At 33.0% G+C, this 12,236-nt stretch overlaps 1 protein-coding gene across 2 annotated transcripts; it reads right to left on the reverse strand.

Annotated features, from left to right (window-relative positions):
* Window positions 1-315: 315 nt before the first annotated feature.
* Window positions 316-11,864, reverse strand: psma6a (proteasome 20S subunit alpha 6a). 2 transcript variants are annotated; one of them, NM_153655.2, is made up of 7 exons: window positions 11,692-11,864; window positions 10,395-10,489; window positions 9,782-9,863; window positions 8,382-8,537; window positions 3,797-3,975; window positions 3,617-3,711; window positions 316-514 (listed from the first exon to the last, which is right to left on the reverse strand). In NM_153655.2, the coding sequence occupies exons 1-7, from the start codon at window positions 11,765-11,767 to the stop codon at window positions 457-459; spliced, it is 741 nt and encodes a 246-aa protein (NP_705941.2). In that variant the 5' UTR covers window positions 11,768-11,864; the 3' UTR covers window positions 316-456. The 2 variants fall into 2 exon arrangements, with proteins under 2 accessions (NP_705941.2, NP_001296973.1); NM_001310044.1 differs by lacking the exon at window positions 11,692-11,864 and adding an exon at window positions 11,551-11,645.
* Window positions 11,865-12,236: the final 372 nt, after the last annotated feature.

The following is a 12,236-nucleotide window of genomic DNA, read 5'->3' on the forward strand; positions in this document are numbered from 1 at the left end:
GACACCATCCAGTGACCAACATTACATCCCAATAAAACCTTATTTTTTAATATTTAACTTTTTTATATTGCAGCGATACAACAGCTGTTAGACATCTGACAGAAAAATCCTATAATCAGGATGATCTTCATTATATTTTTGCTCCTAAAATGAAATATAATAAGTACTGTAAAGCGATAATACATGAAGCTGCATATTAAACTTCTAATACTTTTTTGATTCTTCAAAAAACCTTTTAATCTTTGGCCTGTATATGAAATGTACGGTCTCAGCTTCTGGTTCATGTGGACTTGAAAACAAAAAGAAATTCAACAGTTTTTCAAAACGTTAATTTTATTGTACTGTTGCAAGAAAAAAGCTACATAAACAGCAATAAATGATCAGATGACCTGAATGTTGACAGACTGTAGTTCTCAGATGTTTTTCTCTGTCACAGGATAAACACTCATGCAGTTCTCAATCTCGTTCAGTCAGAGCCATCAGATGAGTGTCGATCTCAGACTCGGACAAAATTCTGAAAAATACACAAATATACTTTACTAAAAGAAAAACAATCATTCATTTAATTAAAGGGCTGGATTTTATTTTGATACAATTATTTATATACCATTTTATTACTATAAGACTCTAAATCTTCTGTTTTTTTGTTTGTTTTTTATTAGAATGATATAATGCTAGTAATAATGACAGTAAACAAGCAAGAAAGGACAACAGTAATAATCATTAACAAAAACTACTACAATAATAATAATAATCATCCTCATTTAAAAAATAAATCACAAGTACTAACCCAACTACTACTACAGAGAGTTTCTCATGTTACAACTATTACTACTGCTACTACAGCCACAACCACTACTACTACAATGTCTACTACTACTGATACTTTTACAACGACTACTACCACTGATACTACTACAGCAATGACTGCTACTACAACATCTACATCAACAATGTCTACTACTTCTGATACTACTACACCGATAACGACTACTACTAATACTACTACACATCCACTACTTCTGATACCACTATACCAACGACATCTACTACAGATACTACTTCAAAAAACCCTCTACAACCGCTAAAACCACTATGACTACTACTACAACTACAGCAACCTGAATAAAGACAATGGTAGAAATAGTTGTAATAATGATGAGGAGATAACAGTCAGGACAGTAATATTAATAATGATAACAAAAGTATAAGTAATAATATTAATGCTAATAGTGAGGAGATAAATCTTCCATTTTAATAGACTTAAAAAGCTAAATTTGTTTCAATAGCGCAAAGCTTATTCTTTTGAACAAATCTTGTCTCATTTCATTATCAAGAAATTTATTTTTTACTATGTTAAACACAGTATGTGAAATCCTAGATATATTCTTAGCAATGTTGTTTTTTTATTTTGCCCATTTTTTGCAGTCAAATCTGAGGATTTTAGGTAGGGTCGGGTATCGTTCGACTTTATTTCGTTTGACTTTTTTATCGATGCTAAATCGGTACTTTTAAAATGTACCAGTGCCAAAAAGGTGCCTGAACCGAGACTTGAGCCACAAAATTATGGAGGATGATTCTAGAAAAATCTTTTACATGACAAAAAAATCTTTTAATCATTTTAGTTGAACAATATAGTTAAAGTTTAAAGTAAACATCAATTCATATTTTATATATTTGAATTAAATTGCATTAATATAATTATTTTGTTTATTTGTTTGTTAGCATGAATTAAAAAAATTGAATTATTCAATTAACATTACATTAGCTTACTAACCTGCGAAAAGGCTGTCACCAAAATCAGAGAACGACTTTTTTCTCGGGTTGTGGCTTGTGACTACGTTTACATGGACATCAGTGATCTAACGATTTGCCTTAATCTAAATAAGACAATAATATGATTAAGGTGTTTACATGAGTTGCTTTTTAAATGTTTCTTTTATGATCCTATGAGTTATACATAGATTAACGTCACTGCGACACCGCACTATTCACGTTTCCTCCAGAGTTTTGTGTAATTTCAGGTGTTTGATTTAAAATTTTTAACTGCAATTAAAAAAAGTTTCACTTTCATTCAGCAACATACTGTTCATGCCTGAGGTCTTGAGGTATTGGATGGGAATATGAAGTAAGGACTGGTAAAAGAGTGCTGTTCTAAGGGAATTTGATTAATGCACGCCTAATATAAATTAAAAACCTCCGCACTTCGTGACGCGGGTGTCAGTGGTCCTTTTAGGTAATCAAAAATCGTTGTTTACATGGTAGACTCTTAATCAGAGTATTGTCTTAATCATATTAAAATTGCAGTATTGGTGTCCCTGTAAACGTACTCGGTGTAAGTGCCAGATGATGTCAAAGTTTGATGTGTTTCTCCATACACACATCTATTTATCACACATCTTACTTTTATAAAGCAGGTTGGTGTGTCAGAATCGTTGCTTGTAAAGTATAGCCATACTTTAGAACGCTTAATTTAAGCAAATTTGATGAACACGATCATGCGTGATGATTAAAATGAAGAAAGTCGCTCACCGGATGCGATGTACTGCGCGCATTGCCTACATGTGCTTGCCTTGTCTGAGGAACAAGAACAAACACCTAACATTGCCGCCGGTGTCCGTATCCCCCAAAGTTGTTTAGAATGGTGTGACACAACGCATACCTATGAGTGCCCTTGATGCATCCCTTTATGCTTCTTACGTCATTGTCGCAGCACCAGTGGAATATGCTGATTCGATTGGGAGTATACCGGTTACATAAGTACCGATGCCATAAGGGCACTGGGTTTTGGTACCCAACCCTAATTATAAGACCTTTTAAAACCTAAAAATATTTTATACTCTACAGAAGGGTGTGCAGTATTTTTTTTTTTTAACAATGGTTATTATTATTATTAGATTTAATGAGAGTGTTTTGAATTATTATTAAAGCTATTCATACCTCACACACTGTTTGGTTCACAGCAGAGACATAAAGACACATTTTAAATGACTAATATTCATAACTGGTCATTGATTTCTGAAGCATTTTTGACTGTATATGGGTATTCTATACAGTACGTGGCTGTCACTAATCAAACAAAATCATACATCTTATTAATAAATAAATACAATAAAAACAATTAAAATACAATAAATAATAAAATACAAATAAAAGAAAATATTTTACAGACAAAAATATTGTAATCGTAATTATTATTACAATTTATTTATTTTTAAATATTTCCCAAGTGCTATTTAATAGAGCAAGGAATGTTTGTCACAGTATTCCCCAATATTTTTTTTCTTCTAAAGAACTGTGTTGTCCAATGACTTGCCTAATTAACCAAACTAAAACTAAATAACCCAGTTGAGCTGCACTTTAAGCTGAATATTAGCATCTTAGTAAAAAAAATCAGTTATTAGAAATTATTTTAAAAACTGTGTTGCAAAAATGAAAAAAGTCTCTCCATTTAACAGTGCTTAGGAACTAGTAGCTGTTTATATCTGTTGGGGATTTTTTTCACCGTTTATAGCATTTGGTTTTCGTGGTTGTCACCCAGCACATATGTAAACACTAGTGTAGTGAGATGCAAATGTTACATCCTGTTGTATTTGTGTGTGATCTACAAACTGACCTGAACTTGGGCTCTTCTGTGGTCACGACGCCGATCTCCAGCTCGGATGGCTTGAAGTCGATGGCCAGAACTGTAGACAAGCAGCTGATGGCAGTCTGAGAAGCAAAACAAAACCATCATTGGTTGATCTGATTGCATTGACTTCATACTGACGCAGAAGATTGACGTTCTTGTGCAAACCTCCACTGTTTGGTCAAAGGTCCAGTCCAGTTTCTTCTTGATCTTCTTCTCCAGAAAGCTGGTGGCCTCTGTTTGTTTGACTCCCGCAGCAGTGGCTTTAAAACCGCAGTAATAACCGGCAGGATCGCATTTGTAGACCTGCGGCCCGAGCTCCTCGTCCACACCAACCACGATCATACCTGACCATATGAACAACAATATGCTTATTGGCGGATTCACTCTACAGCAGCATTTCTCATCTGTTCAGAATGAGATACTGTACATTTCTTTTTAGACATACTGCTTTGAAAAGTGTGCTTTTTTCATTTATTTTCCTTTGACTTAGTATTTATCAAGGGTCGCCAGAGCGGAATGAACCGCCAGTAGTTGTTTTTGCAAGTATGAAACACATAGGCGAGGCAGTGGCGCAGTAGGTAGTGCTGTGGCCTAACAGCAAGAAGGTCGCTGGTTCGAACCTCGGCTTAGTTGGTGTTTCTGTGTGGAGTTTGCATGTTCTCCCTGCCTTCGCGTGGGTTTCCTCCGGGTGCTCTGGTTTCCCTCACAGTCCAAAGACATGTGGTACAGGTGAATTAGGTAGGCTAAATTGTCCGTAGTGTATGAGCATGCGTGTGTGTGCGTGTGTGTGTGTGTGTGTGTGTGTGAATGTGTGTGTGGATGTTTCCCAGAGATGGGTTGCAGCTGGAAGGGCATCCGCTGCTTAAAAACTTGCTGGATAAGTTGGCAGTTCATTCCGCAGTAGCGACCCTGGATTAATAAATGGACTAAGCCGACAAGAAAATGAATGAATGAATGAATAAAAAAAAATTAACATAGCTTTTTCCTTAAAAACTTTTGGTTGTCATCAGGATAAAAAAACAGACATTTTTCCAGTGTGTAACCTTTTTAAAATTTCCATTAAAGGGTTAAAAAAACAACAACATTTTTGTCCCTTTTTTGCACTTGTTTTCAGACATATTAAATTTGATTATTTTGCTTACCCCATTGCAGATTATTTTGCTTGTTTAAAATAATAAACTAATTTCATTTTCACTTATTTCAGAAAAAATGTAATTTTTTTTTTGCTTTATTTAAGAATTTGTAAATATTTAAACTAGAAACAAGACAAAAACTCTAAGAATGAAAATCACTTTTATAGTCCAAATATCAGAAAATTCTTAAATCAAGAAGTATTTTCTAGAGAAGTAAAAAATAGTCGTTTTCAGAAATAATAACGTGAAAATGATGGGAGTTTTCCTTAAAACAAGCAAAATAATAAGCCAACTGGGTAAGCAAAATAATCTTGTTTTCACTTAGAAATTAGATTATTTTTCCTACCCCGTAGACGGTTTATTTTTGCTAGGAAAAATTAAATTTTGACTTATTTGAGAATTTTATTTTTACTTGTCTAAAAAAATGCTGCTTTATTTAAAAGTTTGAAGATATTTAGACTAGAAACAAGATAAAAATTCTAAGTAAGAAAATCCGTTTTTGCTGTGTAGATTGATTTCCCACTACATTTGAGAAAATGTTCAAAAGAGGCATAAATAAAATTTTTTAATTGTCATACAACAATTAAAAGTAGTTGCACACTGGAATATATATAGAATAAAAATGTCTGTTTTTATAATCATGATAATGACCAAAACTCAATAAAATCAAAGCATTTTATCAATTTAAACTGTTAGTTGTTTTTTTGTTACATCATGTAATGCAAAGCATTTAACCTAATATTAAATATTATCCTTCTGCAGCCTTATTATTATTATCATTAATGCTGAAAACTGCTGTCCTGGTTATATATTCACAATGTAATACCCATGTGTACAATGGAGATTTGAGATTATCATGGAAGGAATTATATTAGAACCATACGTTCTCACCCTGGATGTAAATAGTCTTTTCATTTTTATTATTATTATTTTTTTTCAACTTTTATGCTATTTTGCTTTTTATAATGAGACAAAATTTGAGTGCATTATATAGTAAGTACACCTGGCCATAATGTATGTTAATTGTATGATTTTTAAGGTCACATGCTGAGTTTCAAATGTAACTTCAAATACTGTACGATTGTACTCAAGTGAGTGTTAACAATAAACATAAAAGATAACTGCTATGCTGCTAAATATTTTTGTAGAAACTGTGCTTCAGTTTTTTTTTTCAGAATTCTGTGATGAAGAGAACAGAGTTTTACTGGAAAAATCTTTTGTTACAATAAAAATTCTTTACGGTTACTTGTACACTCTTACAAAATAAACGTGTTCATTTATTCAATAAAACCATCACACTGACCTCAAACATTGGAATGGTAATGCATGTATGCATGTATTATGAGTACCAGTAAGTGCTATCACCTAGTGGGGATTTTTCAGACACAAAGGACATATGTAAATGCTGTGTGATATGTAAATCTTTCATTGCACAATGCAACACCTTAGCATTCAGCCTGTGTGTCTGTGTGGTGGCCAGTATAAATGAGTTCAGCCCTCACAAATCTCTCTTTTAAATTAAAATTTTCTATATTATGCTTTACAATAATATATTTGCGCATATTCATTAGATTCGTCAGTGTCAAAACCAAAACTGAAACTAATCAGATAACAAAATATCTTAAGATCACAGTGCAAAGATTAATACCCAATGAATTTGTTAGGGAAGTAGTTGAGCAGTTTTTTTTGTAATAAAGATAAGGAGGTGGGAGGATCAAGAGAAACATAAAAAATATTACATTTTGTTGATTTTTACTACATTGTTTTTGCAACACCTTATTTGAATTAAAATGCATTATCTTTCCATTCCTTTTGATGTTGGTTGATTAAACTCTTATTTTGGTAAATATACCTATTTAATACTTAATGATTAAATCATTAGTGTTTGATAATGAATGTTAATGTTTAAATACACCAAAATATATTGGCTATATTGGCTGAGAACTGAAAAAAAATATTCAAAAATTTCAAATTGTGTGAACCAAATTTAATCATTTATGCTGTGTTATATAGTGTGTATGTGTGTGTGTATATATATATATATATATATATATATATATATATATATATATATGAAAAAAACAGATAAAATGATAAATAGATAGACAAAATACATTTAGAAAATGACGTTAAATGCCATTTTTGGGAAGGGGGGGCAACTTAATCATTTCATGTTCAATCCACTTAAATCTGTAAACAAAAAAAAAGTTTACATAATTAAATTAAAAGTAACATAATTCCTTCATGTTATCTCAACACAAATCGATTGTGTAGAACCCAGCATGTTTAACACTGTAGATCAGTGGCAATTCAAGTTTAAATGGCACCCTATGAGATGATAGATAGATAGATAGATAGATAGATAGATAGATAGATAGATAGATAGATAGATAGATAGATAGATAGATAGATAGATAGATAGATAGATAGATAGATAGATAGATAGATAGATAGATAGATAGAAAGATAGATAGATAGATAGAAAGAAATATTTTAAATATAAACATTTAAAATAATTATTATAAATACATTTAAATATATTTATTTATTTTAAATAAATATAAAAATTTGTTTATTATTATTATTACTATTATTATTATACAGCTATTATTCTAAAAAATAACATAAATAAATCCTAAATGTAACTGAAAAACAATGTAAAGACACAACTGGAGTAATATTCTAAGACTTTTGCATGAATATTAATTATGACAGTTCAAGAAATACAGAATAAAAAAAATATATGTTTCATAGAACTATCTGTTGTCTTAGACCCGACTCATGGCCAAGAATTAATATTATAAAGTCTTAGTTATACTCCCTGACTCAATATTCCTCCATTCTGCTTCATAGCCATGCTTAGTCAAAGTAACATCATCATACGGTATAAACTTTAGTTTTGTCGACTTGCATGTTGACGCATATCGGCGTGCATGTAAACAACCGGGATCGGGAGACGCACGCGGGAATGGCTTTCAGCACACACGCGTCAATTTGTTTTCACCAGTGTTGTTTCGGTTGCACATAAAGAATGACAAACTTGCGTGTGCAAAAGACGCCAATGTAAATGGCCCCTAACATCTCTATTCTTGGATAACTGCTCTATTCACTTGCATAAAGTAAATCTTATCTCAAAGCTTTTACTGGGGCACTTTTTTTGTCTCTCCTTGACGCCTCCAGCAAGTTGCCACCCTGGGCGATTGCCCATTTTGCCCATGCCTAAATCTACCACTGCTGTAGATAAAATGTTAGAACTAGAAAATCTGAGAATTTTTTTAAGAAAAGAAAACGGAATACAAAAATTATTTGTATTAGAGGATTACAAAAATACTTTATTTTTATATTTTAACAAAAATATGTTTTTAAAACTCCTCTTGGAAAAATATAAATCACTCCCAAATCGAGACCTGCTGGAAGAGTAGGGAGGTATATAATTCACTCAACTGAATTAAACCGAGTCAACATTGAAAGAAAAAAAAAAAAAAAACATTAGGCAAAATCATAAAGACAAATCCGTCATGTCACAGTTACTGACTTTTCTAAAACTAAAAAAGCTGCTTAGATGTGACTTGCATACAGCGCTAACAGAAGAAAAAAAAAAAGACAAGTGTTCTCACAGCATCCGAGCGGCCTCATCTCTGCATTCTGAGTGTACACCTGAGAGATGTCTGCGATGCGCTTGCACAGCATGTCCACCGGGATCTCATAACCATATTTGTACTTCCAGTTAGCGGCTTCATATCGCGCTCTCTGCACCTGCGACCTGCTGTCAGCTTCAGAGAGAAACACAATACAGCACATGTGGTGTCAGATAATACTCACTTTTACATTTCATCATACAGGAGACACTGAAAACTGAACATAAGCTGGACAGTAGCTGTATCTGTGTGTGTGTGTGTGTGTGTGTGTGTGTGTGTGTGTGTGTGTGTGTGTGTGTGTATACAGCACTTTGGTCAACTTTCAACGGCTGCTTTTAAATGTGCTTCATAAACAAATGTTGAATTGAACTAGTAAAGAGTGAGTAAATTATAATAAAATTTTAATTTTGGGGTGAACTATTCCTTTAAGACAAGACACTTCAGACAAAAATACCATTTACGCAGGTCATTTTGGAGATTTTTATGTTTTCATGAAGTGTTTCTATAAGTTTAATAAAAAGATAATATTTAAACCACACTTGTAAGTGTTACTTTTACTGCACTTCATCATTGTGTCTGTAGATTTTAATAACGATCATTCATTCATTCATTTTCCTTCAACTTGATCTCTTATTTATCACCCCAGCGCAATGAACCAGCAACTATTCTGGCATATGTTTTACGCAGTGGATGGCCTTCCATCTGCAACCCAGTACTGGGAAACACCCATACACTCTCACATTCACAACGGTATAGGTCTCAAACTTGATTCCTAGAGGGCCGCAGCTCTGCACAGCTTTGCTCCAACCCTAATAAAACACAGGTAATGCAACTAATCAAGGTGTTTGAGACTCTTTTGAACAACTTGATTATTCGTATCAGCTGTGTATGATTAGGGGTGGAGCAAAACTGTGCAGAGCTGTGGCCCTCTAGGAATAGAGTCAAGACCCAAGCACTATGGCCAATTTAGCTCATCTAATTCACCTATAGTGCAGGTATTTGGCCTGTGGGGGAAACCAGAGCACCCAGAGGAAACCCACGTGAACACGGGGTCCCTTTTAATAACAATACTGTACATTATTCTCAACATAAAACTCCAATTTAGCAGCTCATATATTAAGCACACTTCACAGTTTCATTCATATCTATATTCGGAAGCTTCTTTAGAGGAATATGATCATAAACAGTTAGCCTTATTTTACACAAGATTTTATTCTAAAAACAAATATGAAAATATGCTTTCTGGCAGATTATGCAGTCTTTTCTGAATTGTGGAGTGATAATAAGACTCTCTGTAAGAGCATTTCATTGTAATATGACCACCAAAAGAAGAGAAAAAAGAAGTGTATGTGTGTGTTTGTGTGTGTAAATAAGTTTACCTGTCATGCCAGACATCACGCAGCCAATGTTCTCTGTTATTCTGAATAAATGAGTGACAGTGGACGAATCCAGAAGCTTATCCTGGCCGAGTAAAAATAAAGAAAAGATGAGCGAAAACAGCAATGACTGGTTCCTCGTAAATCTTCAATTTGAGTTACAGAAACATTTTTGCTTGAATAATTAATAACAGAGAGATATGCAGCTATGAGGGAAAAAATAAACAACCAAATGGAAATGCTCAGTTTCTATGGAATTACTGGATAAGTTTTACATTTCCTTTTACATTTAAATAAACAAATGAATAATAATGCCAGATTTAGTATGTATATAACAAGTGATTTTATTGGATTGAACACTTATTGTTGATGTGGTAGTAACAATGTTAAAACAACTTTAGGAGAACGTTCTCCTAATGTTAAAATAATGTTTTAGTTTCATTAAGAAAGAAAATAACCAAAACTAAGCATCAAAAGAACGTTCCTGAGACCATGAATGGTCATTAGGGGAATAAGCTTGCATAAACAAAGGGTTTTGTCATTAAATTCGATGCCATTTTTCACAAATTTTGTTACAATTTTGTAAAGTGGTCGTTGAAGATTAAACTGAACTTACAGGAACTTTCCTTTGGGTAATAACAACTGCACAGTCTTTCCCTCGAACAGCTACTGACGTCAGACCTCCCTGATTAATGGCCTTGAAAGCATATTCTGTGAAAATGAATATGAACACATTAGCAATGATCATGCATTTATTCATAAAATAAAAAAAACTCATTTATTTTTATGTAATGTATGTATTTTGTTTTATTTAAATGTAATAACCTTTTTTATTATTACCTGTTTTAAATATATACACTAACAAACACACACTAGGGCTGCACAACATATAATTTGAGCATCGATATCACAATGTGTACGTCCGCAATAGTCACATCGCAAGACCTGCAATGTTGGGTTATGTATATAAATAACCAGAATCTACAGGTCAAAACACATTAAGCATTGAATTCAAAGAAATTGAACCATTATAGAGTGAAAGTTCAACGTGTTTTTAAGGCCTTTGTGAACATTTTAAGAGTTTAAAGCAATTTAGGAGAACATATAGGGCATAAAGTTTTAATTTTTATATGATGAAGACTAGGCAATGCTCTTTTACATTTGATTAATCAATTTCTGTAACAGAATACTGTTAGACACTCCCCACAAAACCATTAAAGCGCTGTTTATTTCAATTGAACATTCTCTCCACTGTGCTTATTTATGACTGTAGCTTGATTATTATAAGTATATAATAAATGACATGAAATACATCCTAATCAATCTAAATCAATGACTTTTCAAATAGAGCTATTTTAGTCATGTGGTGAAATTGTACTTATATCGTAATATATATCGCTGGGGGAAAATCATCAAATGTCATGCAGACTTAATGTATACATTTTTAGACATAAGAAACATAAACGATTTTATAATCATTTGACTGTAACTGTTACTTAATGATTCATCGTTTTACAAAGCTAGTTATATGTACGTTGTGTATAGTGGAATTATACTTCACGAGGAGCCTAAATGAGTCAGTTTAACTAAAATAATATAATTAATAAGCATAATTGTAAACACTAGGAAACTGAAAGCACTTTTACACATTTTTAGTCAAACTGAGCTCAGCTGTTTCTGCCATGAACGTAAGAGCTAAGAACTAACAGTAACTAACAAATACATGAGAAGGTGAATTATCCTCATTTTAACAGCATATTCAGTGTTTTAACCTTTAGCTCAATCACATTAAAGTGAAATACTAGCACAAACGCAGCATCCAGAGCAGGAGAAGCTGCTGAATGATGCTGCAGCAAAATGACTGAGCATTTATTCTTTCGATTTAATAAAGGCGCGATTTCGTCGATACGCACCGACTTGATAGAGTCTCCCCTCCGGAGAAAAGATGGTGATGTGTCGGTCAAACCCCGCGCTCGAGCCCCGGGACATTATAACAGAGATTTAATGCTAAAAGTTTGTAAACAGATCTAAACACTGCGCTCTAACGTACACCGGATGTGATAACACCGGCGTCGGCTTTCATATCCGGGTGAAGAAGTGTCGTGACGCGTCGTGCTCACATCACGCTTCACTGTTATTTATTTGGAAAGAGCGAAGTTTGATATGTCAAAATGATCATGTCAGTGCGTGTAACAATTTTACTGTCGTTGTGCAACGTTTAATTATTTTGGGAGAATTTTACATTTTTAAGAAAAATCAAAGTCAAATTTCATTTATTTTAGAATTTGTGAAAAATTATTTTCGTTTTAAAGCATTTAAAAAGGATTTACTCGTTTTATTTAAATCCATAAAACAGGTGAACACAAAACAAGTGCCTTCCTAAGTTCTGTCAGTTAATATGGATTGACCCCCTGAATTTATTTTAATTTGTATTATTATCATTAATGGTTTCATTTTT

The sequence above is a fragment of the Danio rerio genome, chromosome 17 (assembly GCF_049306965.1).
Source record: "Danio rerio strain Tuebingen ecotype United States chromosome 17, GRCz12tu, whole genome shotgun sequence".
NCBI classification, from domain to species: Eukaryota; Metazoa; Chordata; class Actinopteri; order Cypriniformes; family Danionidae; genus Danio; species Danio rerio.